This window comes from Capra hircus, chromosome 16 (genome assembly GCF_001704415.2).
Source record: "Capra hircus breed San Clemente chromosome 16, ASM170441v1, whole genome shotgun sequence".
Taxonomy (NCBI): Eukaryota; Metazoa; Chordata; class Mammalia; order Artiodactyla; family Bovidae; genus Capra; species Capra hircus.
The window spans coordinates 25,475,158-25,501,555 of NC_030823.1; the positions used below are offsets into that span (position 1 = coordinate 25,475,158).

At 50.1% G+C, this 26,398-nt stretch overlaps 1 protein-coding gene across 3 annotated transcripts in view; it reads right to left on the reverse strand.

Moving 5' to 3' along the window:
* CAPN8 (calpain 8) overlaps positions 1–26,398 on the reverse strand; it is a 77,984-nt gene that overhangs the window by 3,372 nt on the left and 48,214 nt on the right. For 2 of the 3 annotated variants that reach the window (XM_013970127.2, XM_018060195.1), the window contains 12 exons: positions 24,984–25,069; positions 22,572–22,646; positions 21,679–21,839; positions 18,491–18,666; positions 14,364–14,375; positions 11,218–11,429; positions 9,333–9,369; positions 8,962–9,030; positions 6,173–6,230; positions 4,195–4,259; positions 741–809; positions 251–329 (listed from right to left, as the gene is read on the reverse strand). In XM_013970127.2, the coding sequence (XP_013825581.2) occupies positions 251–329; positions 741–809; positions 4,195–4,259; positions 6,173–6,230; positions 8,962–9,030; positions 9,333–9,369; positions 11,218–11,429; positions 14,364–14,375; positions 18,491–18,666; positions 21,679–21,839; positions 22,572–22,646; positions 24,984–25,069 (1,099 nt within the window). The other variant, XM_018060194.1, reaches the window with a different exon arrangement.

The window sequence follows — 26,398 nt, forward strand, 5'->3', positions numbered from 1 at the left end:
TTCACAGCCCAGTCCTGTGATTGCTGTCACCTTCCCAGGAACAGGCAAAGTCCTTGGAAAAAGCCTAAAGAATCCAGCAACATTCCCTGCTCCCCAGATAAGGAAGGTACTCAACACATCTTTGTTATCACACAGACATCCAGCACAAGGTAATTACCACTGATGGTCATTAGCAACCACCACCATATTAAGCACATTTTCAATGAGCACATCCCGGTCTCAGGATCTTCCCTGCGGGATGTGTCCTCACCTGCCTTCTTGAGGGCTGTCCTCATCTCATGGGCATCGATAGTCCCCGAGCGGTTACGATCGGTCTCCCGAAAGATCTCCTAAAGCAGGAGAAAAATTCCAGGTGAAAACAACTGTTTGCAGCCCCTGCAGAACCATCTCTCTCTACCCCACTGCTTCCTCAACAGGCCAAGGACACCCTCAGAGGCTTCACTGATTCCTCCCAAGAAGTCTCCAGAACAAAAATAGGAGCTTGTGCTGAGAGCCAGTGGTAGTCCTTGTGTTCTGTGAACAGTGGGACTTCCGCTGGCGGCACTGGTGCAGGGGCCTGCTTAGTCCTTCCTGGACAATGTGTCCAGGTCTGGTGTTCTCTTTGACCATGATGAAGGATCTGGTTAGACCAGTGCAGGAAACTGATCAGGAAGGGTTGTCAGGAAGGGCAAGGTGCTAGAAAGAGAACAGAGGAGAGTGACCAGAGCCCAGAGGTTACCCAACAGGGAGAAAAGGGTTACCAGATACTTCTGGATCTTCAACCAGAGCGTCTTGAATTCCACCAGTTCCAGGGAGGCTGTCCCATTGCTCTAGGCGGGTTAAGGCCAACACGATCAAGCCCAGTTTCCACATGCTTTATGGATCACATTCTCTGTGACCTTGCACAGTGAGTGTCTTAAGACCTCAGTGAACATCCATGTCTGCAGTAAGCAGGGCCCTGGGGGTCATGGTGGGAAGGATTGGTGGGAGACAAGTTCAAATAAAGATTAAAGAAGTCAAACGCTCGCAAAGGCCCTTGTTTGAGGTCAGGCACAGAGCTAGGAGCTGAGGGCAAGTCAGGAGCCTAAAGCCCTCCTACAATATCATTCATTTAGTGTCCAGCATCCTCATCACCGTGGGATTTTGAGAGGGTAAAGCTAAATAATCTGTAGTAAATTCTCTTCCAGATTTAAATGTCTGCCATTGATATTAGAGTTCATGGCAAAATGGTACCAGAAGAGTCCTCAGGAGCATGGGATTGGGATTCTTAGCCACACACAGTCTACACATGTTTGTCTGGTGCTTTGAAGAGGCTCTGAGCTTCTCACCATTGATTCCCAGGGATCCTGGGACATGGTCCCAGCAGGACAGCTGGCTCAGCCAAAATGGGCCAGGGGTTCTGTGCAATCCTCTATGTCCAGTGAATACTGATTAAGCACTGGGCTAGACCTGGGGGGTGCTTTTGAACTGTTTTGTGAAGTTCAGTCTCTTTGAAACTACCCTTTTCTCAGCCATCCCAATTAATCAATAGACACCAGCGTGTTACAACTCAGGTGTTAAAATTCTGAAACAGACCATCATTCTCACCTCCTCCAACTAGCCAAACAAAAAGTCATGTTTGCACTCAAGACTGTAAACCTCACCCTGTAAGCAAGTCTGTGTCTTTTATCTCCACAATCTATGCTGAGTGTCAGATGCACCACGACCTTCCAATCCTCACTAATATGTCTATCAACATACCTGAGGATAGTAATCCACAAAGAAGGCTAACGCTATGGTCTAGCCAGACCTGTGTATACTTGTGTCTGATTTCAGCCTCACAAGACCACAGGAGCTACACTCTGTTATCCCATTTTCCAGGAGAAGACATGAGGTTCACAGTATTCAATAACTGGTGGGGCCAGAACTTGGATCTCCTGTCTGTTCCAAAGCCCTGTCTCGGAGCACCAACATATCCTCAATTCCAGATGAAGCTGCCAACTCCCAGGCCTTGTCCCAAATGCCCTGAATTAGCATCTCCAGGAGCGAGACCCAGGCAACTGGATTTTTAAAACTCCATGATTTTTCAGTGCTGATACATGCTACACTGGACTACGTGCTATACAATTCTATTAACATGAAAATATCCGGAATAGGCAAATCTATAGAGACAGAAAGTGATAGTAGGGCAGAGGGTTTGGGGTTGTTGAGCGGAAAGGTGAGTGACTGCAAATATGGGTGCAGAGTTCCTTTTAGGGGTGATTAAAAGCTCTAAAATGGATGGTGGTGTTTGCACAACTCTCTGAATATACTAAAAAAAACCATAAAGTTGTACCCTTTAAATGGGTACATGGGATGGTATGTGAATTATGTCTCGATATCGATAGCTCAACAGGTAGAGAATCCACCTGCAGTTTAGGAGACACAGGAGACATGGGTTCCATCCCTGAATCGGGAAGCTCCCCTGGAAGAGGAAATCACTTCCCACTCCAGTATTCTTGCCTGAAGAAATCTCATGGACAGAGGAGCTTGGTGGGCTACAGTCCAAAGGGTTGCAAAGTCAGACGCCACTGAATGACTGAGCAAAAATACGCAAAAAGCTACACAAGGTTCCATGGGGCTTCCCTTGTGCCTCAGATGTGGAAGACCTGGGTTCGATCCCTGGGTTGGGAAGATCCCCTGGAGAAGGAAATGGCAACCCACTCCAGTATTCTGGCCTGGAGAATCCCATGGACTGTATAGTCCCTGGGGTTGCAAAGAGTCAGACACAACTGAGCAACTTTCACCATGGGAAGTTCTGCTGTATTTTCTGGTTCAAAACCACTGCCCCCAAAGCATCTAAATGGTGAAATAGACGCTCTTGAAGAATGATTGAGTCACAGTCCTCTTAGAGCCATGAAAATGCAAACACCCCTGGGAATAATGTTTGAGGGGCCACAAGGTCACCCTCAAATCTAAATGAAAGTTCACAGGCAAGTTTAAGAAGAATGACTCAGAAATCAATGACTGTTTGCAAAAAATGAATCAACAGTTAACAGTTCTTCATGGCCCATGGCTTCTTAAACATGGACCTCACTGAAGGACCACACTGGCCTCAAAGAAGGCCACAGGGCTGGGCAGGCCCAGCATCTGAAAGTCCAGGACCACAAGGATAGAACCAGCTCTCCATGGTTGACACCCCCAGCAGAGGTCAGCACACTCAAGCTGGATGTCCAAGCCCTCTGTGCATGGCCAGGGGGCAAGTACAACTCACTCCTCCCACCCCAGAGGTCATCATATCTCATCACAGATGAAGCCCCCAGAGCTGAAGTACATTCTCCAAAGCTCCAGTTTTCAAAGAAATCCCCTTCACCAGCAGCACCATGGGACACGGTAACCTGGACCCACCCAAGACCAAGTTTCAAGGAAGGGGTGCCCTGCCCTTCCCCACTCTGCGCTCAAGGTTTTCCTTCCATCTAGAATGCCCTAACCTTCTCCATTCCTCCCCAAATCTCTTTCTCATTCTTCAACATAGAACAAGGGTCAAATCAGGTCAGAGCAAACAAACAGGTTTATCCTGTGTGATCAAATTCTCAACAATTGGTGTCAAGGATGGGAGACAGAGACAGATGGGGATGGAGAGAGCCAGGGAGAGGAAGGAGAGAAACCGAGCCCCGTGGGAGGAATGCTGTGATAAGTGGGAGGAAGGCCACAAATGCCATTTTTGCTATCTCTGAATTATTGATATGTATACACTACCATGTGCAAAACAGACAGCTAGTGGGAAGCTGCTGGACAGCACAGGGAACTCAGCATGGTGCTCGGTGATGACCTAGAGGGGTGGGATCGGCGTAGGGTGGACGTTCAAAAGGGAGGGGATATATATGTAATTATGACTGATTCACATTATTATACAGCTGAAACCAACACAACATTGGAAAGCAATTATGCCACAATAAAAAAATTAAGTTCTTGGTGAAAATGAAAAAAAAATGTGAAACACCAAAAAAAAGAGGATTTTAAACAAGTCGTTTAAACATGGCACACCTCAGTTTCTTCACCTGTGAAACAGAGAGCATCTCAGGCTTACTTAAGAGCAAAAATGAGATGACATTTTTCTTTCCAGCTCAGGCATGTAGCTGCCATATGCTCAGAAAATGCTGGTTCCCTTCTCTCTCTTTCCCCTGCCTCCATCTCAGGTGGAGGAGTCAAGAAAACCAGGATCAAAGTAAAAATAATGTGACATTTAAAGGATACATCCATCAGGCTGATCATCTCTCTGCAAGTGTTGATGTCAAATCCATCAAATTTGACGTCTGTTCCTAAATATTTAAATAGAAAGAGGTGGGGGGGGGGCAGAGTCAGGATCATTTGAAGGCATGGGAAATAATCGCCCTGGTAGGAGGCCACCAAAGACACCAGCCAGAGTACAGAGCCGAACGTGAGCTCCACATAAACGAGTGAGCTTGGTGGCGGGCTCCTGGGAAGAGGCCCCCTGGAGTCCCAGAGGTGGATGCTGGCCTCGGGATTCAGTGTCAGAATCTCAGCTTTGCTACTCACAAGCCACGGACTTCAGCAAGCTAATATGTCTGAGCTGTGCTTTTCTGCTCCATCAATAAGAACAACAATAATACTCGCCCCCAAAGCTAACGTGATAAAATTAGAGAATGTAAGTGAAGTTCTTAGCATGGTGCTTGGTCTATGACAAGTTCTTAATAAATCAGCTAACTTTTTATTGGCCAGGTATTGTTCGAAGCACTCTATTTTGTTTAGTCTCTGCATCAAGTCCAGCTCTTTTGAGACCCCTTGGGCTACAGCCCAAGTAGCTCAGCAGAAAAGAATCTGCCTGCAATGCAGGAGTCTCAGGAGATATGGCTTTGATACCTGGATTGGAAAGATGGAAAGAGGGCATGATAACACACTCCAGTAGTCCTGCCTGGAGAATGCCATGGACGGAGGAGCCTGTGTCCACAAGATCACAAAGAGTCAGACACGGCTGAAGTGACTTAGCATGCATGCATGGACTGCAGCCCTCCAGGCTTCACCATCCATGGAATTTCCCAGCCAAGAATACTGGAGTGGCTTGCCATTCCCTTCTCCAGGGGATCTTACCGACCCAGGGATTAAAGCTGCATCTCCTGCATTGGCACGTGGATTCTTTACAACTGAGCCACCAGAGAAGCCCTCTAAGAATTGTACCCCATGTGGTAAATACCTTCATACCGATTTTATAGATAAGGAAACAGAGGCCCAGAGAGGTTAAATAATTTGCTGAAGATCACAGAACCCAGGCAGAGTTGGGATCTAAACACAGGCTATCTGGCTCCATAGCCCAAGCTTTTAACCACAACACACAGCCTCTCAAATAGTAACTGTTAATGTTACTGCTAAATTGCAGGCATCTCTGGGATCTACAGCCATCCCTGGCTCCATGCTCAACTTGCTCACACATGAAAGCCAAGGCAGGAAGACACCAAAGACCCTGCAGCCCTCTCCACTTCCCTGGGCTCTTTCTCTGCCAGGCAGGAGGAATAGCTGGAGCAGAGGGTGCGGAGGGCCTCCAAGCCTGGGCTCTCAACCTCAGGGAGGTGCTCAGCCCCAGGGTGGGCTCACATCCAGCTTTGCCCCGGGCCCTTCACGCTCAGACCCTTTCTGGCTGCCATGGGTGAACATCCCCATCACTCAACAAGCCTGAAGCCTTAACCTGGCCCATCCCTAAGCTGGGCAAGAAACCAGCTCCATGGATCTGCAGTTCATAGGAGAGGAACATGCTTTTCCTCAGCCTGGGTGCAGTTTGATCCTCTGCCAGCCCTCAGGACTTTAGCTAAAGTCTGAAGACGGAGAACTGTTATGATCGAGGACAGGCAGAATCCTCCCCTCTACACGCCTTCCCCAGAGGGGCACTACAGAACAGGATTTTCAAGCTGCATAGCTTCCACAGTAGCAAGTTATTAATTTTGTGGGAGAATTTCATTTACATCACTCTCAGCCCAATTTCTTTCCTGCCAGGACTCAGAACTCTTTGCTGTAGGGCCAACTGACCCCAGCATCAGCCCCGCTCTCACCCTGCCCACCACCCCTCTGCTCCAGCCTCTCCCACCTGCCAGATGCTCTCTCAGTACAGATGGAATCAGGGCCCTGGTCCCCATCTGCAGTGCCCCTGGCCCAGTGCCCACCCCCACCCTCACTGGCTGAGGCTCCCAGACTTCCTGAAAAGCCCCCAGGAAGAACTTACGTTTGGAAAACACTTCATTCAGAGCTGTTCTGAGTTCACTGGCCCTGATCTCAGAATCCTAGAAAGAGGAACCCGAATGCAAAGCATGTCAGACCTTAATGAGTGTTTCAAGACACAAAATGAACGTAGATTCAGACACCGGGTCCACTGACCCTATGATTTTTAAAAGTCTATGATAGCTTTAAAAAAAAAAAATTGAATTCACAGCTTCTCTGGGGCCCCCACAGCCCAGTGAGAAGTGTATATTAATGGTGTGAGCAGGGCACACTCATAGCAGAAGGCTGCACACAGTGTCTACTGCCTTTCTCAGACTTGCCCAACCGGAGACCAAGATGGGCAAGAAGCAGAAAAGGAGCTGGTGCTGACGGCCACGTGCCTGGGGTGGAGCATCCTCAAAACCTCACAACAGCACTGTCCTCGTGTTAGGGTGAAGGAAGCTCTGACTTTGTAAACTGTGGAGCACCATATGGGCTTCCCTGGTGACTCAGTCAGTAAAGAATTTGCCTGCAATGCAGGAGACCCAGGTTCAATCCCTGGGCCAGGAAGATCCCCTGGAGGAGTCAATTCATTCCAGTATTCTTGCCTGGGAAATCCCATGGACAGAGGAGCCTGGAGGGCTATAGTCAATGGGGTCACAAGAGTTGAACATGACTTAGCGACCAAACCACCACCAAACGCCATATACCTTTGCCATGTAATTGCCATTTGCCTGCAATATAATTGCTGGAGTTCACAGTCGCCAGTGGCAGAACTGGCATTCGAAACCTAAGTCTGTCTCACCCCAAAGGACTCGCTTTCCCCACTGCATCTGTGGGAGCTGCCATTTCACATAAAGCCCACCTCATCCCGGAAGTAGAGATTTTGGGGACTAGGGTTCTTCACCTGCACGGGGCAGAGGATAAACACTGAGCCTCAGGATTACTGGTCCCTTAACAACCAGCTGGAGGACAGACCTCAGGCAGGATGCCAAAAGAAGCTCAGAGACAGTGAGGCTTAGAGAAGGGGCCCCAGACTAAAATTTGGGTTCCAGTCATACCTCCCCCATTTATTCGCCATGGGACCTTAGCCAAGTCACTTCCCCTGGTGAGGTGTGGTCTTAACACTTGTCTGCATGGGGCCCCATTTCTCCCCTCTTCCACCAGCCAGGCCCAAGCTGCTCGACTAGAAATAAGCGAGGTGGGAGCTGTGAGCTTGCCTGTGAGTGCAGCTGGCCTCATTCAGGCACAGAATGGTCAGTCTCAATAATAAGACCTGGGGACATCCTGAAAAGCCTCCAGGCCAAGAATGGGCTGTTGAGACCTTGACTGTCCTTCACAAGGCCTCATGCCCCAGCCAGCTCCTTAACCTCTCTGGGCCCGACCCTGCACCAGGAGAACAGTGACAGTGACTGATATTGCCCCACCAGGCAAGAGAGAAAAGATAAGGTACATGAAGAACTACACAAACAGGAGCTTTCATTTTGTTATCAGTCTTGATGTTCCAAATAAAATATGGTCCCTTGGAAGCTAAGGCAACAAGGTTTTGTTAGCAAAAACATTGGTCTAAGTGTCTATCTAAAACATAAATTGCCTCAATTTTGCAAAGCCTTCTTTAATGGCTATATAAAGGAATTGTGTTCCCAGGTTTTATTTTCTGCCAGGGATTTTAAAGTATTTTCTTCTACTCTGTCCTTAAGTCTATAAAGTGGCTCAGAGCTTTCCAAGGGTGGAGAGCATTGTTTTTCTTCTTCTGTTACAGAATGAATGTTTGCATCCTCCAAAATTTGTATGTTGAAATCCAACCCCCAATAGTAAAGTATAGGAGGAGGGACCTTTGGGAGGTGATTAGGTCATGAGGGTGGAGCCCTCGTGAGTGGAATTAGTGCCTTTACAGAAGGGACCCCAGATGGATTCCTAATTCTCTTTCTGCCACATGAGACAGTGAGACGTGAGTCCGCAAGTTAGAAGACAGCCCTCCCCAGAATCTGACCAGGCCAACACCCTGATCTCAGACTGCAAGCCTCCAGAACTGTGAGAAATAAATTTCTGTTGTTCAAACGCTTTCCAGTCTGTGGTACCTTGTTATAGCAGTGCAAGATGATGGACGCCTTTCCAGGCCCTCTGGCAAACCTATTATCCTTCAAAGAGCAGTGCATTCGCTGTATTTATGGGGCCAGTTGTGACACTCGGAGTCCGGAGTCTGCTCTGACTTACAGCCCCTCAGGACCAGAATCACAATAAGCCAAGTCAGCAGGACGGGGCGGGAAGGAGCAGTGGGCACAGCAGCTCCACAAGCCCCCGAGCGGCGCTGGCACCTGGGCCAAGCTTGACTCCCACAAGCCCAGCTCCGCCGGTGTCCCTGGGGGCGGGCGAGGCAGCAGGACATGAAGCACTTAGCCCAGGCCTCGTTGACTGAGCTGCCGGCCACCTGGGCTGGGCGATTCCTCTCATCTCTGAAGGATATAGGGAAGTTTTGCCTCTTGGTTTTCTAGTCAGGGCTCTGATCCACCAGGGTCAGTTTACACACAGAAAGGCTTTTGGCAGGACCTGGAGATTCAAATTTTCTACTTTCTCAAAATGCAAGACGACACAGCAAGAAAACTGGCCGTGGTCAACCCCACAGTCCTCTCGCCAGCAGTGCAGGAAAGACCTCAGGCTTCAGACAGGAAGAGGCAACAGACAGACCTGGGAGGCCTGAGACCTGTGGCCCTTGCTACTCAAGGGGATGCAAACGACAAAAGACTAAGGTGACCTGAGCTTTCTCGAACACTCTCCTGCCCGTGTGGCAGCTCGTGTTCGCCCTCCACTCACCTTTCCGGCAAACTTCTCAAACAGGCTCCTCAGCTGGCCATCTTCTTGCTCCACCTCGCTGGGTCGTGGCTAAAAGGCGGGGCAGTTACAAAGTTAAGATGGGACTCACTGAGAAAAATGAAAGATGAAGATTTAAAACTCATCTGTGCATCATTCACTACATCTGTCGCTGGTCTGTTGTGTGCTGGGCACTAGGTGGGGATGGGGGGGGGGGGGCATGGTGATAAACAGGAGGGGTCCAGGGTCCTGGCCCCAGGAGCCTCCCATCCAGCCAGGCTCAGGGGTTGAGGGGATTCCTAGGCAATCAATAAGAAGCCCCAAATGACTGCTACAGGTCAGTGTCAGAGCTTGGCGTTTTAAAGGTGGCATACCTCATGTGGGTTTCCAACTACCACATCCCCAATTTCCCTGAAACACAGAAAGGAAATAGCAAACATGGGTAAGTATTAACAAAACGTATAGCTAAAGGCTAGGTTCTTTCAGGAAGTCTGTAGCCCAGCTGAGGGACCAGCTTCCCAACAGAAGACCTGGTTCCTACTATCACCAAACTGCATAAACTGAACCAGGATCCTTCCCTTCATGCCTCCAACTCCCACCCGACCCTGAGTTTTCACCAGAGACAAGAGCTGCCAAGTTCAGTGGGCCCTTCATGGAATCCAGAATGTTCACCCTGGAGGACTACTCTTCTGAGGAATCCTCTCCCCACCTTTCCCAGTTACTAATCTCATCTTCCCAGCTATGTGAATCCCTGCTGAAATGGTATCTGGGGAATGAGTCACCAAGCCCACAACCCACGAGTCCATGCATACATGTACACAGTATGTGGGGCAGTGTGTGTGTGTGTGTGTGTGTGTGTGTGTGTGTGTGGTGTGTGGGGGGGTGATACGTGTTAAGTGTGTGTATGTGGTGTTTGTGTGTGGTTTTATGTGTGTAGGTAGTATGTGTGTGGTGTGTATATGTGTGATACATGTGATGTGTGTATGTACAGAAAGTATATCAGGTGCGTGTATGGTGTGTTTGTGGTGTATGTATAGCGTATATATGTAAGGGATATGTGGTCTGCATGTATGTATGGCATGTGTGTATGTGTGCACGGCGTGTATGCAGTGTGTGTGGTATGTCTGTGCTGTGTTGGTAGGAAGGTGCACAGTATATGTGGGTGTATGGTGTCGTGTGTGGGTGTGTGTGGTGTGTATGTGTGTGGCGTGTGTGGTGTGTGTATGTGTGTGGTGTGTGTGTGTGGTGGTGGTGCGCACTACTATGTGTGAAGTGTGTGTATGTGGTATTTGTGTGTGTGTGGTTTTATGTGTATATGCAGTATGTGTGTGGTGTATAGGTGTGTGGTATATGTGATGTACGTATGTCCAGAAAGTATATATCAGGTGTGCGTACGGCGTGTATGCGTGGTGTATATATGTAAGGGACACGCAGTGCTGTATGTATGCATGTGTGTATGTTGTGTTTTGTGTGTGTGTTGTTGTTGTTGGTGTCGTATATTATGTTGTTTTTATGGTGTGTGTTCGTGTGTGGGTGTGTGTGTGGTGTGTGTTGTGTGTATGTAGTGTGTGTGTGTGGTGTGTGTGTCCAGTATATGTGTATTGTGTATCTGGTGTTTTTGTGTGGTATGTGTGTGGTGTATGTGTGGTGTATATATGTAAGGGACACGCAGTCTGCCTGTATGTATGGTATGTGTGTATAAGCGCATGGTGTGTGTGTGGCATGTGTGGTATGTCCGTAATGGGTCGGTATGCAGGTGCACAGTATATGGGGTGTGTGTGGCATGTGTGTGTGGTGTGTGTATGTGAGATGTGCATGCATCGTATATGTGCGGTGTGTGATGTGGGTGTGTGTGGTGTGTGTATGTGACGTCGGTGTGCATGGTACATGCAGCGTGTGCGTGTGTGATGTGTGTATGTGGCGTATGAGTGTGTGGTGTGTAAGATAAGTGTAAGAGAAGAGGCGGTCTTCTCACCCAGCTCCTCCTCTATGTGGCGCCCTCCCCACTGGGAGGAAAATGCTCTCACCCAGCTGTTACTGATGCCCTCTCTTGATCTTTTTAGAAGGAAAACTCTTCCCCTCCTACAGACCAACGTGGAGGGGCAGGAGGGGGCCCCCCTAATGAAGAACCCTTGCAGGGGAAACAGATTTCCTCCGGGGGCCGGGGGTGGGTCCCACACACCGACAGCGCCCTGCACCCTCGCGGGGCCAGCTCCCTCTGCGGCCCCTGCCACCAGCCCGCAGGGGAAGGACACGCACAGGGCCTTGGCCTTTTTCTCCGAGAACACCCTCAGGCAAAAGTCGCCGTCCTGGAAGGGCTCGAAGGTGGCCGGCACCACCACGTACTCCCCGGGGGGCAGCCGCACGCGCGCCGAGACTTCGCGCAGGTTGACATAGGTGCTGGAGCGGGCAGCGGGCGGGCGGCCCAGGAAGAAGTCCCGGCCCAGGTGCGCGTCCGTGTGACTCTCCAGCTGCGCAGAGCAACATCGGGGTCAGTGCCTGCCCACATCCTGGAAGATGAGGGCCGCGGAGCTGGGCTCTATTGCGTTGATTTTGGGCTCGCTGATTTTTAACCCTGGGCTAAGAATCCCGGGTGTTCATTGGAAGGACCGATGTTGAAGCTGAAACTCCAATACTCTGGCCACCTGATGCGAAGAGCTGACTCATTGGAAAAGACCCTGATGCTGGGAAAGATTGAGGGCAGGAGGAGACGAGGACGACAGAGGATGAGATGGTTGGATGGCATCACTGACTCAATGGAGATGAGTTTGAGTAAACTCTGGGAGTTGGTGATGGACAGGGAGGCCTGGCGTGCTGCGGTTCACTCTTTGCGGGGTCTCAGAGTCGGACACGACTGAGCGACTGAACTGACTGACTGACAGAATCCATAGCCCTTGGACTCTGCAAACTCACCCTGTGTCCAGCAGCAGGTGCATTCTGAACACCTTCTGGGTGCCCGGCCCCTAGTCGAGGCACTGACCTTGACTACACAACCTCAGCCAGACCCCTTGCCTTCTTCCCAGCTAAGTAAAGGTTGGTCAACAGGGTCTCCATTGTGTGCTTGGCTTCTCTCTGGATATTTGTCCTTGTGAATCACCCCTCATTGAACCCAACAGACTCTTTCTCTGCATCTATACCTGGGGAGTGGCTCTGAGCTACCCAGTACAGGCCTGTGGCTTAAATCCCAGTTCTCAAGCATCAGCAGCCAGAAGGACCTGTTCATCTTTATCTGGCTGGGGAAATTGCCCTGCCAGGTAACCAGGGCATTAGGCTGGACAGTCAGGGAGGCAGACAGAGGAGGCGGCCACAGCCAGACCTCCCTTGGTGCCTTGGCTCTCATCTGAGGGAAAAGATGCTCCCATAACCCACTTGTTTGTTGGAGGGAGGCGGAGGCTAGGAGTGATGACACCAGCTAATTAGTGGCTGCAGAGTGCTTCGAAAACATAGGTGCCCATGTTATTATTGCTGTAATTAAGCCTCCGCTTAGCACTGTGTTTTATGATCATCTTCATCAAGATACCTGTGGCAGAGGGCAGGTGCTGGTAAGCTACAAGGGCAGTGACTTCTTTGTGACCTGGAGCTGGATTGCCTACCCCAGAGTCACAGTGTCCACTCATGGTCACCAGAGCCTCTTTATATCCCAGGTCTGCTAAACAGGGGAGGAAGGCAGAGCCACCAGCCCCCACTGCCCTGGTCAGGACCCCACAGGACCCACCAGTGAGCATCTGATGACCTGGGTGCAAGGGCAGCCACAGCCTTGGGATCCCTCCCTGAAAATTTTTATACTCTGGGGGCATGCCAGCAAGGTCTTGGCCAAGTCTAAGCATTACTGGGATAAATGTCATTCTTGCCATCCCTGATGACAGCAATTAGCAGGGGGAGGTACCAATAACGTAGGAGTGGGGGTGGGGGTTGTGTTGGGAGAAAGGCAAATCGAGTTCTAGCAAGAACCAAGGGCTGGGACAGATTACAGAAGCTTCATTCGGGAGGCCAGAGTGAGAGACGGAGAACACAGAGGAAGGAGCTGGCACCCCTCTGTCTTACTGGAGACTCCACACGCACGTGCTCCAGGCCCCCGGCTCTCGTACCTCCCTGTGGCCTGGCCCAGCCACCAGTTTGTGGGCCCAGGACCAGCATGAGCAGCCCTGGGGGACTCGCTGGAAACGCAAGTTCTTGAGCCCCACACAACCTACAGACTCAGAGATTCTGGGGTGGGGGGCAGTGGACTAATGCTTTCACAAACCCCCAGGGGCTTCTGAGCAGTGGTTCGGAACCACTGACCAGAGATTCCACACCACTTGGGGATCACGGGATCCACAGAGTCACTCAGAGGGCACAGGGAAACTCTGCAGGTAGAGGCTCCTCCAGGCGTGCAGAGGGGCCTCTCCCAGGAACCAGCCATTTCTGGTGGGAATCACCACCCATCAGACTTAACACAAGTCTGTTTAATTACTTTTGAATGGTGACAAGGGCTTGCCTTGAATCATCCATACCCCCTTTTCTGTCGCCGTCATAACCAATAATATCCATCTGGGAGTCAACGGGCAGGGTATATTAGTGGTCAGCACCTTTGGAACAAGGCATGGGCTGGAGCCTGTGAACTTGGGCTTCACTGGCACATGTTACCAGGTGGCCAAGTTGAGAACCCTGGGGGTAGGGGTAAGCACAGCTGGGCAAACGTACTTCTACATAACTAGAATAACAGACTCTGGCTGGGGGAACTCCAGACAGAAGCATTTCCTAACCTCAGCTGCACATTGGAATCACCACAGAGGTTCTGCTACAATTGCTCAGGGCATGAGATGTCTAAGAGTTGCCTGGTGTCCCCAGCGTGCAGCCGAGGGGAGGCCTGCCAGGTTGGGATGAGCTGGGACCTGACTGGGTACCAGCTGCGTGGACAAGGCACTCTTATAAGTGTGCCCTACCAGCCCCTGCCCATGAGGCCACTGGCATTGCTGGCTGAGGTCTGGGACGGCAGCAGGAAACCCCAGAGGTAAGGAAGACCTTGATGATGTTTCTCTCAAACCCAGCTGTAAATTACTGAGGAGCACGGGAACAGCCAGGAGCCAAAAAGATAAAACTGGTGCTTCCTTTTCTTATCAGACACGAGGGCATTTATTCCTGTTAGCTAGATAAACAGGAGCCTGAGTGAGCTACAGTCATCTTGTTTGGATCAGAGCACCAGGCACACAGGGGGCAAGGGTTACCACTGTGCCCTTCTTGGCGGGTGGGTCCCAAGTATCTTGACCAGGTCTCAAGGTTACCAGCTCACCAGATCCTGTAGAGTTGGTCTGTGGGAGAGCCAGCTTCCATCAGAGGAAGCTGATGTCGCCAGGTGCCCATCTGTAGAGGCTGCCCAGCTCTTCCTTACCAAAGAGGGGACATCTCCATCAGCATGAACATACCTCTTTGGGTATCTACAGGAAAGGAGAAAAGAGCAGGTCACCCAAGGGTGCCTCGCCCCCCCACCTTGTGGTGTTTCGTCCCTCCCCACATCTAGCGCAGACTGTGCAGTCCTGGGCCAGTGGGAGGAGGCCTGTGCTAACGTGAGAGACTCATCAGCATTTCTGAACCTGGAAAGTCACTGGTGAAGAGCAAGACCATCTGTAGACTAGTGAGCCCTAGAAATCTGAAAGAAAGGGAAAAAAAGAGTTCTACTTAATTTTCTTGTTCTGTAATCTACCAGGATCCCAAATGTTTTAAGAGTAATAGCCTTGGGGTTTACATGAGAACTAACATCTTACAGGCCTACAGACCTGGCCTCCAGATCAAGGACTTGTCCAGAAGAGGGTGTCACTCAAGTCAAGACATAATTTAATCACCATTCACTACAGGGATTGGTCCAGGAAGAGGCACGTGACCCAAGTCAAGTTCATCAGAGACTTCTCTATGATTTTCGAATTGGAACTAAGGGAAGAGGGTTCTTCTTTTACGTGGACGACATTAGGGAGATCGTGCAGAAAGCGAGTCCAGGAGGATGGCATTGACATCAGAGGGCAGATGTGGAGATAAAGGGTCCTGAAAGCAGGCAAGTCCCCTGTCCCAAGCATTCCTGTCATTCTCTGGGTTTGCTTACATGAGCTGGTAGATTCCTTTTCACTAGTCTGTGTGCGTGCTTAATCACTCAGCCGTGACCAACTCTTTCCGACCCATAGACTGTAGCCCACCAGACTCCCCTGTCCATAGGGATTCTCCAGGAAAGAATACTGGAGTGGGTTGCCATGCCCTCCTCCAGGGGATCTTCCCAACCGAGAGATTGAACCCAGGCCTCCCGGATTGCGGGTGGCTTCTTTACCAGCTGAGCCACCAGGGAAGCCCCTAGTCTAGCTGGGTCTGTTATTTGCAGCTGGAAACTGTGATGCCCACAAGAGATCTTGGATGCAGAGTGGGAAGCCCCACATGCCCAGATAGAGAGAAGGTTCAACCCCCAACTTGGCCCCTGCCATACAGGCTGTTTAGACCAGAAGAGCCGGAAGGGCATTGTTTGTGGCTTAGGTCTGTGGGCAACTGCCAACACTGAAGGCAAAAAAGGAAATCTGGATCAGCTGGCATCCTCACTCTGGAGCCCCCGTTTATAATTGGCAGCAGAGGTGGAAAAGTCTGGGGCCACTGGCACTCCTCTGACTTTGCGTCTAAAGCTGAGATCCCCCATGCAGAGGCCCTGGCTGTCCGGGAGAGCAGAGGTCCTCAGGGGACTGCCTCCTAGTACCTGTCTAACCGCCTTCCCCACCCGCTCAGCAGAGACTCCCTTAACCACCTCAGAGGTCTTTCCATTTAACCTGCCCACCACCTAGGGCAATATGCTCTGAAACCACAGCCAAGAGTCCCTGGACAGGAACGGAGCCAGGCAGCATCCAGGCAGAAGACAAGGCCAGCCTCGCCCAGTAATGGATGGAAGGGGACAGTCACCTTTGAAATGTAGGATCCTGAATGCAAATGACAGGCCTGCCTGGCAGGAGCCTGTTGTCACCACAGGAAGATAACAGGGGAGAGAATGGAGGCCAGACAAGCAGGGCTCTTTAGCCTTCGGGGCTTTCTGGCTGCTTCTCAATCAGTGTCAAGTTCCCAACCTCAAGCCAGACTCCAGTTTACAGACAGTTAAAGCCAGAAAGCCGGGGGGGGGGGGGGGGGGGGGGCGGGGCGGGGGTTGGGGGGGCGGGGCGGGGGTTGCATGCTTCCCAGGTTGCGCTAGCAGTAAAGAACCCACCTGCCAATGCAGGAGACATAAGAGATAGGGGTTCAATTCCTGCATTGGGAAGATCACCTGGAGAAGGAAATGGCAACCCACTCCACTCTTCTTGCCTGGAGAATCCCACGGACAGAGGAGCCTGGTGGGCTACAGTCCATGGGGTCGCAAAGAGTTGGACATGACTCAGCGGCTAATACTTTCAAAGCCAGAGGAGGCACTTCCAAGGGTCAGAGAACAGTACCCCCTACAACCCCTGCACTCCCTCTGTCCAACACCAGGTCCTTTGAACAAGCCCAGACACTGCCTCCACCCTCAGACATCCCTACAGGGCTGCACATGCCCTCATCCTAACCCTAAAGTTTGTGTTCACAGATGTCATGCTCTAGATTAGAAGCCTCTGGCTATAAGCAGGTCCACGGATCACATACATGGCGTTATTTTAAAAGCAGCTATAAACTGATGTCTGAAAAACTGACATGCTGTATATATTATTTATGAGAGCAAATGCCATGCCCACAAAGCTATTTCCGGGTGTTAGCTCATGTTCCAAAGAAAGAAAGCTTTTCTGATCCTGTTATAGAAGGTAGAGCCTGTGGATGAAAGCTGGTGGCCACAGTCCCTGTTGCAGCCCACCCTTCGGCCATACCTGCCTACTGCTTGCTCTCCAAAACTGTCGCTTTCTCTCCTGCTGTCAAGAAGCACACGCTGTCCCCCTGTGGCTGGAAAGTTCTCCCTCATTCATCTTTGAAATCCAGCTCACTTTTTGATGCCCTGATCAAAGTCTTCTCCACGAAGCTGTCCCTCTCTGAGGAGGCCTCAGCTCACAGTGTGGGTCCTCATCACAGCAGATCTGACCACCCCGCAGTCAGCGGTGTGTGTGTGTGTGTGTGTGTGTGTGTGTGTGTGTATGTGTGGTTTTCCCCTTGAGGGCAATAACCTTGTGCTATTCCTCTGCATCTCAGCCTTCAGCAAGGGACCTGGTGGATACACACTAAAGATGGGTTGAATTGATATGCACGGGCTAAGTGCTTCCTCAGTTTTGATAAAGAATCTGCCTGCAATGTGAGGAACCTGGGTTCGATCCCTGGGTCAGGAAGATCCCCTGGAGAAGGGAATGGCAACCCTCTCCAGTATTCTTGCCTGAAGAATTCCATGGACAGAGGAACCCGGCAGGCTACAGTCCATGGGATCACAAAGAGTCGGACATGACCGTGTGACTAACACTTTCACTTTCTATAAAAAAAGAATCTGGTTGAGTACTACTTACATTCTAGGTGGAGGTGGAAGGGCTAAGCTGGAATAGAACTGGAGCTTATTTATTTGAAATTCTTTTCTCCAGCCATCAAACAGCAATTATTTTTCAATTCCCCATTTCTTCAACACAAAATACACACACACACACACACACACACACACACACCCTAAACTCTAAAGCCCTAAGTTCCTAAATAAGAGAAAGAAAGGGGCTGGAAGTTGTATGAGCTTAACAGTCACAATTTTCCTTACTGGTTTCTTATTATAATACTTCTTTTTCATGCAGTAATTTATACTGAGGTGTTGGGCTTCCAGCCAGCTCTTGGTCCTTCTGATTAGAATTGTATTTTTCCCAAGAAATTCATTTTTAACAAAAATCTATAAAAACAACCACCACGAATCCCTCCAGAATTCGTTATAGAAAGTCTTTTCCTGTATTAAAAAGTGGATTCCAATTTGATCCTGGCTAGGCTTATCAAGACCCAGAGGTCTTGCTCGAACATATCTGTGAGGCTGTGAAATCTATATTGAGGTGGTTACCAGGGCAAATTGGGGTATTAAGCCAGGCACTGCAGCCTGGGCCAAGAGCCAGCTATGACCTTCAGTCCAGAGATACCAGAACTGAAAATGACCTGTGGCTCCTTTTACCCCAGCCTGGTGTGTCCCAAGTGTCTTGAGGTTACCCCAAGAGGAGGGTGTTTGTCTTTGGCTTCCATAACCAGCTTCCCTGTCCCTACTCTGTGATGTCCTCAGACTCCTGTGTCACCTTCTTGGCTCCTGTCCCCTGAGAAGCCTATACCTGGAAAGAGTCTAATAAGTATGTTTACACTGAACAGGCAATGACAGGGAAAAGTTTAATGAATTACACATCTCGATGTTAATTATAGAGATTTAAGCCAAAGGAATGAATCTCTAATTGTGAAATTCAGGCCTCAGTAAGGCCATTGAGAGAAGCATTTTAGGGGAGCAAGGAAAAAGCTTGATTAGGAACAGCCAAACAAAAAGAAAGATGCACTTCAATTGCTGGCCAAAATATTCCGACCAAAGACATTAGGTGTGCCATGATGGCTGACTCCAGCTGCGGAGTACCTTGTAGACAGCATAGCCGATGCTGAGCATGCCCTGTCCCATCCTCTTCTGTCGCCGGCGATTCTTCTGCATCAGCCCCAGCAGTACCGTGCAGCAGGGTTCACTGACGCTCTCCTCCTGCTGATCGTCCACCTCGTCCAAATGGATTTTGAACTGGGGATTGGTCCAGTAAGTGGCTGGAAGTCACCCAGGAGATGGTGGTTCCCCACAAGGCAGGTGAGGAGATCAGGAAGAACAGAATGAAAGGGAGGAACTGTGATCATCCCCAGAAAGCATAACTCTGGCCAAACTGTGCCAGGTAAGCAGGCCTCAGCAGGATTGCTTTCCAAGGTCGTCGGCATTTCCTCCTATCTCCCTACCCTGCCCACATACCAGCACACACACACCCCCAGCACGTGCAAACTCTGCACTTGTCCATTTCATCAACCAGGGGCCCTGATATGCTTGACTGGGATATTCAAGGCCCCGAGGTCCCAGGGCTACACAAGGTCCCTCTGGGAAAGGCCACGTCTTCCTGGGGAAATGGTTAACATCTCCTTGTTCCCAGCTCCTGGCCTGTGAAGATGAGCCCAACTCCTGGAGAAAGGAGGTGTCTGGGGAACAAGCAGGTCTCCGGCTCCGATGAGAACAAAGGTCCAGTGAAGACTAGGAATCAAGGGGGCTTCTCCTGACAGGCTGTAAAGATGACCACTCTTGCCCCCAGGAAGCCCCATCTGATGGGCCCCTGCTTCAGATCACAGCCTGAAACAGCCCTGGTTACAGATCCTCTGTCCAGAGGCCCCGAGGCCTCTCTAGATGATTCGGCATTGCAGCCAGTGATGAGATACACTCCCTCAAGAGTACAGTGGAGAAGGAAATGGCAACCCACTCCAATGTTCTTGTCGGGGAAATCCCATGGATGGAGGAACCCGGTGGGCTATAGTTCATGGCGTCGCAAAGAGTTGGACACGACTGAGTTGACTAGCATTTCAAGTCACTTCAGTAGTCTCCAGCTCTTTGTGGCCCCATGGAGCATAGCCCACCAAGCTCCTCTGTCCATGGGATTCTCCAGGCAGGAATACTGAAGAGGGTTGCCATGTTCTCCTGCGGGGGATCTTCCTGACCCAGAGATCAAACCTAAGTGTCTTATGTCTCCTGCATTGGCAGGCGGGCTCTTTACCACTAGCACCACCTGGGAAACCTAACTGGTGATTAAGAAGCATGTCTGCCACACCACCTGTGGATATTTTAAAAGACTGCTTCATTTCAAATATAATCTTTAAAAAAAAACTCTCCAAACAGCGACTGTACAAGGTAAGGCACAGAGAGGGCAAATGGGTCACCCAGGGGCAGACAGCAATTCTATGTCAGACTCAAGTAGCAGAACATAATTGAGGAAGACGGGCTCGATGGGCTATCTCCATGCCAGGGCCTCAACAATGTCAATAATGATGTGCCTGGGGGCAGGCGGGGCAGGGGGCAGGGGCGGGGAGTAGTAGGAGAAGAAGGGATCCTCTAAATAAGGGTCCGACTTGATGAAATAACAAGGCTGTCACAAATGACCAACAGCCACTGGTTATTATACTTTCTTAACAATAAAATTACAATCCCACCTTCCCAGAACCTCCACTTTCAAATTTTTTTTTTTTTTTTAGGACACAAATGTGTAGATATTAAAGCCAAATATCTGCCAACTCCAGAGGAGCCAGAGACAATTCTGCAATCTTCTGTACTTACATCATTACCAAAGGGCAGGAACCATCCATCTCTTCTCGACAGCTAGCTGGCGGCACAGATGGGGTCGCGATTTCGTGCATACAGATACCTTAGGCACCCCCTACAGTGCCAAGCTCCCAAAAACGATCCATGCAAATTTCCAACACATTTTCTAAGAGCTTGCTAATGGTGAGCATATTTTAATTTCTCCCAAATGCAACATCACTGCAATCCCTACATATTTTTGTTTACTCCTTAACGGAGCTCGAAGAAGAGAATGGGTCATAAAAATAATACATCCCATTTGTATAACACTACACCGTTTACAAAGCACTTCCAAAAGCTAGTATTATCCCTCCACTTTGACTATTGGGAAATTGAAGCTTAGAACAGGGAAATGACCCTCCCAGGGTCCCAGAGCCGTTAGACTGAGCGTCTGAGCAACTGTGGCATGAAAGGAACTCCCTCCTCCATCTCTGCTCAGTGTTCATCTTGGCCATCAGAAATGGGAGCTTAGGTTGGAGGGGGACAAAAACCAGAGACCCAGTCAAGCCCCAGGATTCCACCCACGTGGGACTTTGTTCTAATGCTGCTTCCACACCCTGAGCACAGGCCTGCACTGAGCTCTGTCTTGAGAATGAAGCCCAGTGCTTACACGTCCATCAACAATGTCAACATCAAACTAGGAGAGGGAGCATGGAGCCTGGGGAGGTGGGAAGTGGAGAGGGCGGGTTTTGCTCTCTTTCATTTCTCCTGAGAGATGTGGGGCTGTTTTTCGGAGTTTCTTCCTCTGCTGCTGCCTCGGGTGATTCGACCTAGGAGGAGCCTGTATGTGTAGACATTAGTGATCTCCCGCCAACGGGAAGGCTTCCCACCTTTAAGGATGAGGGCCCAGGTTAGCACAGCAGCAGTGGTTTGCACCAGACTCTCCCCACCAGGGAGGGTGCTCCAATGACTCCCAGGGGGAGCAGAGAGTGGCCACTCCCACGCCATGCGTGTGACCACCCCTGATCAGGCTGTCAGGCCCCGCCACCTCCAACTCAGGTACAACAAAGCAGAACAGCCGCTTGGATGCGGTCTCCCAACACAGTGACGCTGCACCTGTCCCAGGGCGCAGTGGGCCAGTGCCAGACAGCTGGGCCGGGTGGAGATGGAGGAAGCCCCAGAGAAGAACAAGAGACCTTGGTGCAGGATGCCAAGTGCATGGTTAGTACAAAGAAGAATAGCCTTTGGGGGCAAGGGGCAGAAAGTCTGAACACGCAGAGATGCTGAAGAGATCAAGCCGCAGGTAAGGGGCTGCAGAGTCACCACCCACCCCTGCTGCCTTGGCCTCCAAGCCCCAGAAAGAGGCTGGGCCACCACGTGGTGTCAGGAGCCAGAGGACAGAGTGCAAAGGCATTGTCCCAAGATTAACGGATAAGGATGTCCAGCCCAGGGAGGACAATACAGAAGACGAGGTGGACACAGCATTACCCTCCTCCCCCCCATCTCACCTGGGTAGTTCTGGCAGCCTCCAGCCGTGGAGCCCCGAGTCCAGCGCCCATTGAACAGCACCAGGCTCCACTTGTGCACCTCCTCACTGCTCAATGAGTCCAGGGACAGGTTGCAGATCTCCAGCCGAGAGAACTGCCTCAAGAAATCCGAAAAAGACATCCTGGGGGCAAAGGGATCAGTGAGCTCTTGGTCAAGAGAGCTGGGCTGGAAAGGTGGTGGAAAGTGTGGCCCAGTGGGCACAGGACAGAACAGAGGCCGCGGGCCAACTAAATCTTTCCTACACCCCACTGTACAAATACGCAGTGATCATTGGCTAAATGTCTCACTATTTCTTTTTAAATGACTTATAATTTACCAGTCAAACAATGGTATTTTAATAGCAGTGAAAAAAGTGTACAGTATTGGCAACTTCCTCACTATTGCTTGCATCTCTGTTCTTAAAAAGCTCCTCTCGTATATCCAACCAACCAGCAAAGAGACTGAACCGTAAACTGCAGAGACCCAGGGAAGTAAAATGAACCAGGTCACCACCTCGAGGTGACTGGTTAACTCTGATTGGTGTCCAGCCTAGAGATGGTCCCTAAGCCACACAGTCTAACCGTGTCCTTATTATCTTCCTTAGGGAGTGAAGGAAGTTATCGTATTTTGATGCTAATCTAAACCTTGGACTTTGAAAATATACAGAAACTGAGAAAGTCAGGTTCATAGCTAATCCATGTTGAGGCCCAGATATCTTGGTTTCTACCTTTTACTGGAGTAAAAGGGGAAGAAGAAAGAAGCCCCCTGGCCAGAAACCACCTTGACTTCCTGGAACACCTGGAGAGAACTGCCCATGTGCAAACCAGGAAGGAACCCACAGCCAAGAGGACAGCGCTCCTGCAGACCCTCTCACCAAAACTCTCCATCCTCGGCTTTCTTGCCCAGCTGTTCTTTCTGCCTGGGGTCTATGTAATTCCACTCCGGTGCACTGGGAAAGAAAGAATAAAGTTGTTGTTTTTTTAAGGAAGCAGAGGTGATGGTTCTTGAAGAGCTTGCTGCAGAGCAAGCTGTTTACTGCAGCTCTCAGCTTCCTACCCTCCCTCCCCAGCTCCCAGCCCCACCACCAACCCCAGACGTGGGGGATACTGAAATGACTGAGGTGGGGAGGGTATGAGACGGTAGGGGGTGCGGCTGGGGAAGGGACGGGACTCCACAGGCACACGAGCAGGGCGAGCCCAGACATGCAGCAAGAAGCCTGGGCCACGGCTTTGCTCTAATTTCACTCTCCAGCCAAGTTCTACGTTCACGTCTCATTCAGCCCCCCAGGCCCTAGATCACAGGCCTGGGCAAGTCCAGGGGGAGAGCTGTGAGAATGGCCAGCAGAGAAAGGCCCCCTCCTCCTCTTCTCAGCTGGGGAGACATCCTTCTGGCTTATCTGAGGTGAAGATACCATGAGAGGGGCTAAGCGTCTCGGACACATAAACGTAGTCCCCTTCCCGAGCCTGCCAAACACACCCAGTTCTGTGACAGTTTCCCTGGAGTAATGGCACCCTGCAAGGCCCCCTGCTGGCAGCCTTCCCATGGCAATACCCACATAGTTTGTTCAAATGCCATCTCCAGCTACCTGACCTTTAAGAAGTGAGGTTTCCCTGAAATATGTATGCAGTGTCTAAATAACTAAGCAGCATCGAGATCCATCTTTAAAAAAAAAAATCCCTCTCTGAACGCTTTCGGCAAAACGTGAAGACCTCCCCTTGGCTGCATGAACACCAGGACTAAGCCCAGCCTCTCCCTCCAGGGGGGCTCTCAGGTCCCCTAAGGATGAGGCAGAGGAGCTCTCAGGGCCTCTGTAATTCATGGAAACAGTCACTGAATCAGAACCAAAGCTCAGAATGTGCTTGTCATAAACAAAGATTAGGAGACAAGTTGGAGAATTTGAGATCTGACCTAAATATCCCAGTTGGTTTCTTGAAACTAACTGGAAAAAAATTTTTTTTTAATTTAAAGACATTGGGCTGAGGCTAGGGGGCGTCTCAAAGAGCTGCAGCACCCTCTCCTACAACATCCATATATAAACACCCCAGGCTGCGTCTCCAGATGGTGGGGCCCGCCAGTCATCACCTCGAACCCCTGGACCTGTCCCAGCCTGTTATAGACTGAGCGGCATCAGGGAAAGGAGATAAAGTCCCATACACCCTGTCAACAGCTTGGGAAACAGCTGCTGCTTAAAATGGCCAAAACTCAGGGTTTTGATTTCATTCAGCCATGATGCTTTTGGGGCAGTTGGTGGAACTAAGGTTTTGGGTTTTGCTCCATCACAGGCAGTAGAATGACAAGTCTTTCATACAGGAGGCCATCTGTGGCCCTGGGGACGTGTGTTTCTTCAGGACACAAACCTAAGGAAAGGACTGCAGTTAAGAGCAGTAATGACGTGTGATTAGTTCATAAAAATAATAACGTTCCCTTCCAAAGCCCTGGTGGCCTCATGCCTTACAGACAGAACATGGGGTATATATGAGGCTTAAGGATGTGCTTTTTGGGGAGGGTGTTTTTATGACCATTCCCATTTCTGGCGGCTCTTCATCCATGACACTGGTGAGTGCTCATCCACCCCCAGCGGCGCCAACCTGCCTCCCCCGTGCCAGCAGTGCTAACTAGGGCGGAAACCAGACCATGCTCTCTCCATCTTCCCGCACCACGGTGGCACTGGTTCCAGAACACAGCTGTCCCGGGACACCACGGAAGGTCTGGGTTCAGGCACCATCTCTGAGAGGCCTGGGTCCCTCCAGTCAGTAACGGCTTTGGCCAGAGAGATCAGTACCTGCCAGAAATGAGCTCTCAGCGAGCGGGCCCCCGTCCCGTTCATCCTCCTGCCTGCAGTGGCCAGTGGCGCCTCTAAGATTCAGTTCCTCTTTCTAAGCACGTTTCTTCCTCGTGCTGAGGGGTTTGGCCTTTGTCAGAGTAACCAGACTTTGCGAAGTGGAAAGAATTCGATCGAGAGTGATGGGTCTCACCTTTGGATGACCACCGTGGTACACAGAAAACAAGCGAACCCTCGGGCGCTAAGTAAAATTCCACTGAGCTGCCAAACTTGTAAATGCCAGAGCAGAGCAAGGAATCAAAGACTACTGCTGAGTGGGTTTTGTTTGGCTTTTCCCCACCTGGAACCATCTAACGTTCTTTTCTAAACAGGCTGTGTGATTTGCGGACAGGAAGCGCCGCGAGCGCACTGCCCTGGGGGTCTCAGAATCACTGCGCGCATTTTGCCTGATGCCTTCCCCGCAGAGGGAGGTGGGCACAGGCAAGGAGGGAAGGGAGAACCTACTCGTCGCTCCAGGCCCCTTTCCACTCCACTTCGCCCCACGGGTTCCGGAGTCTGATCAGCCTCTCTGGACAGCCCCGGAAATCCACCTGCAAGGGCCACACACAAAGGCAACTGAATCTCCACACCTACCCCTGCCGCCCTGCGTTCTTATCTACACCTGAGCGGACTTGCATTCAATTCCTCAAAGGCCCCTAAACACGTCTTCTTTTCACACATTTTTTCAGGCCTTAGCTCTGTTTTTCACAATCTGGTTGAATAAATAGTGAGTCTAGCATTAAAAAAAAAAAAAAGCATCTGTCGGCTTTAACGACTTAAAATTTTATAGTTGACTGACTCAGTTCTTAACATATGAGACCCATTGATAATAAATGCCCGCCAACAAATACTAAGAGCAGAGCAGTTAGCATTTCATGAGCTGGTGCTATGACCTGGGCACCAAGCTGGGCCTTTCAGATGCCTTATCACCTCATTTAAACTTCACAACCATCCTATAAGCTGGGTGCTATTATTATCTTCATTTTAATATCCCTCAAAACTCTGAGACACAGACAGAGTCGATATATGTACATGGATAACTGATTCACTTTGTTGTACACCTGAAACTAACACAACATTGTAAATAAAATATATTCCAATAAAAATTAAAAAAACAACACTTCTGAGACCTAGACAGATGGGTTGAATTATCCAAGATTACCTAGTTAGTAAGTAGTAGGTGGAGGACAGGCACCCAGGCAGCCTGTCTGAAAGCCCATACGTTCATCCACCTTCCCCTACTCGCTATGGAACCCCATTTGTGTATTTGCTCACATACACAAACACGATGAACTATTCAGTCTTCAGTATCTGACCTTCCTTCATATCCTCCATCATGACCTCAACCCAGTGTTTACACATATATGCTGAATTCAAGTTTGGGAATTGACTTCATTAAGGAGCGTATTTGTGAAACACAAATACACACAGTGAACATTAAGGCCTTTTTAATAAATAACAAAAACTAAGACACCATTGCATTTCCCTTTTTGCCTTAGCCCTCAGGAAACCCAAAGCAAAATCAATTTCTCCACTGGCGCACTGTCTTTAGCTTGGACTGTCTTCTGTATTTTGCCTTTGTTGTATGGTTTTATTGAGTCTGTGCTTTTCATTGCAAACCACTGCGCATCCTTTTTGGAAGTAGGCAGACTATAGTAAATAAAAATAATGAAAAGCTTAGCCCATGCTTTCTCCTTGGGTTGGAGAGTAAGGAATATCTGCGTTCCTCTCACTATCACACCCCCCACCTTGAAAGCTGGGGCAGGTATTGCTGCCTTTTTCGCTTTGAGAATCCTATGGGTTTCCAGTGCTTTACCTGTACAAACATACCTCCTAGAAAGAGTGTGGATCTAACTGACAATTTCTACAACTTTCTTCCA